Source organism: Nanorana parkeri, unplaced genomic scaffold (genome assembly GCF_000935625.1).
Source record: "Nanorana parkeri isolate BGI_ZX_2015 unplaced genomic scaffold, ASM93562v1 scaffold2811, whole genome shotgun sequence".
In the NCBI taxonomy this organism is placed as follows: Eukaryota; Metazoa; Chordata; class Amphibia; order Anura; family Dicroglossidae; genus Nanorana; species Nanorana parkeri.
This window is the reverse complement of record NW_017309079.1, coordinates 89,713-91,691: the sequence shown is the minus strand read 5'-3', so window position 1 is coordinate 91,691 and position 1,979 is coordinate 89,713. Positions and strand designations below refer to the sequence as shown.

At 55.6% G+C, this 1,979-nt stretch overlaps 1 protein-coding gene across 1 annotated transcript in view; it reads left to right on the top strand.

Moving 5' to 3' along the window:
• Positions 1–1,979, top strand: part of ADCY5 (adenylate cyclase 5) — a gene marked incomplete at its 5' end in the record, with an annotated part of 18,438 nt that overhangs the window by 10,228 nt on the left and 6,231 nt on the right. The window contains one exon of the mRNA XM_018574208.1: positions 228–491. Within this exon, the coding sequence (XP_018429710.1) occupies positions 228–491 (264 nt within the window). The remainder of the gene's footprint in view (positions 1–227; positions 492–1,979) is intronic.

The following is a 1,979-nucleotide window of genomic DNA, read 5'->3' as shown; positions in this document are numbered from 1 at the left end:
GGGTGTGCGTCATAATAATCTGGCCACTCAGTGTATATATATCATGATGAGAGTATCTCCTTTTTATACTTTGTAGAGTTTTATTTGCTTGGTATTAGTTACTTTCATTCAGGATTATGAAGTCGTTTTCCCGGCGTGTTTCTATGACTTGTATTCCATGGACTGTATGTGGCATCTGTATGTCCTCGTTCTTCTCCTCTCACCGCCTTCTGCCATTCTTCTTACAGGCCACGGAGGAGAAGGAGGAGATGGAGGAGCTCCAGGCCTACAACCGCCGCCTCCTCCACAATATTCTTCCCAAGGACGTGGCCGCCCACTTCCTGGCGCGGGAGAGGCGCAACGACGAGCTCTATTACCAGTCGTGTGAGTGCGTCGCGGTCATGTTCGCCTCCATTAGCAACTTCTCCGAGTTCTACGTGGAGCTGGAAGCCAACAACGAGGGGGTGGAGTGTCTGCGGCTCCTCAATGAGATCATCGCCGACTTCGATGAGGTGAGGGCCGGGGTCTGGGGGTGGCCGTCTTCTCCGCGTCTTCTCCGCGTCTTCTCCAGGGGCCAGAGATTTACCCCGGGGCCCGGGGTCATTGGGGTGATGAGACAATCCATGACACAAACATCCACTTTATTTAAAAGGTTCCCTCACGCCCGCTATACAATATGGCTGACATCATAGAGCATCACAGAGCCCACTGTGTCACTGCCCCGCCTCCTCTCTGGGCTGTGGGACATCACTGGTGATACCCACCCTGGGCTCTCTCTAGCTCTACTACCACCCATCCTCTTCATCGACCTACAAGGCTGGCAGTCCCATTTCAACTTTCAGCTGTTGTGTGGCAGCTCAGTATAAAGACAGATGTAAAGCAAATTTTACCAGCCGAGTTTAACCCCCAAATACCCACAGACTGCAAATTACCATTCTCAGTCAGGAGTCCCATAATACATCTAACTGGGAGCGCGCACAGTCATTGGCAGCCAATCAGTGCGATTTCCCAGTCATGTGATCAATGTGACAGCCAATCCTGGGGGATCACATGAGGTTTTGCTTACAAACAAACCTGTTCTGACATCACGTGCACAGAGAGCGAAGCACGGAGCATCGCGGTGTGTAACAGAATAATACAAAGTGTCAAAAGTCGAAGTAAAAACTGTAGGCCTCATTCACAATGGAATCGGTGGCAGGTACAGCTCGGTGCTGCGTGCACGGCCGTATCCGGGGGCAGCTCCCGGGAAGGACAGGCGCTGCGTGTGATTAGTACGCGGCCGTACTCCGTCCTTCTCTATGGGAGTACGTGGCCGTACGCCGCCCTACGCTCACCCCAAGTGCAGGTCCCCGTACGGGTGCGGGTGTCCCAGCTCGGACGCAGACAGAATCCATCCTGTCAGTGTACGAGTACGCTCACCTGCACGGACGTGCAGGGCGGGTAAGCGCAGGGCTGCGTAGTCCCATAGAGAAGGACGGCGTACGGCCGCGTACTAATCACACGCAGCACCTGTCCTTCCCGGGAGCTGCCCCGGGATACGGCCGCGCACGAAGCATGGAGCACCCCACGTAATGTCCGATAAAGTCACGGGTCGGATAGAATGATAGAACGCCGGCTCCTCAGGTTGCTGGGCCGTGTCTCCTCCTCCGCGTTCCTCAGCGTCCTCACATCCTACACACTGTATAGAACATGATGACACAAGGATTCTTAGACCGCTGCAGTGGAGAGGGGAGAGAGGCTTTAGGGAGCGGCCTAAGAACAAGCCGGCTCGGATGATCGGGCGAGTATAACTTTTCTTTTTTAGCACCCAGTCGGCGTCGCAAGGGGGGTGCGGCCATTGGAGGGGGTGACACCAAAATGACTGACAGTGTCAGGAGAGAGGAGGGGACCCGGCGGCATACCTCATCCCGTCCCCTCCTCTCTCTGCCGGCAGATGGCCGCGTCGATGCGCGATGGCGTCACGGCGGGGTGTCACCCGAGTCTCCGCTCCGGGTGACACC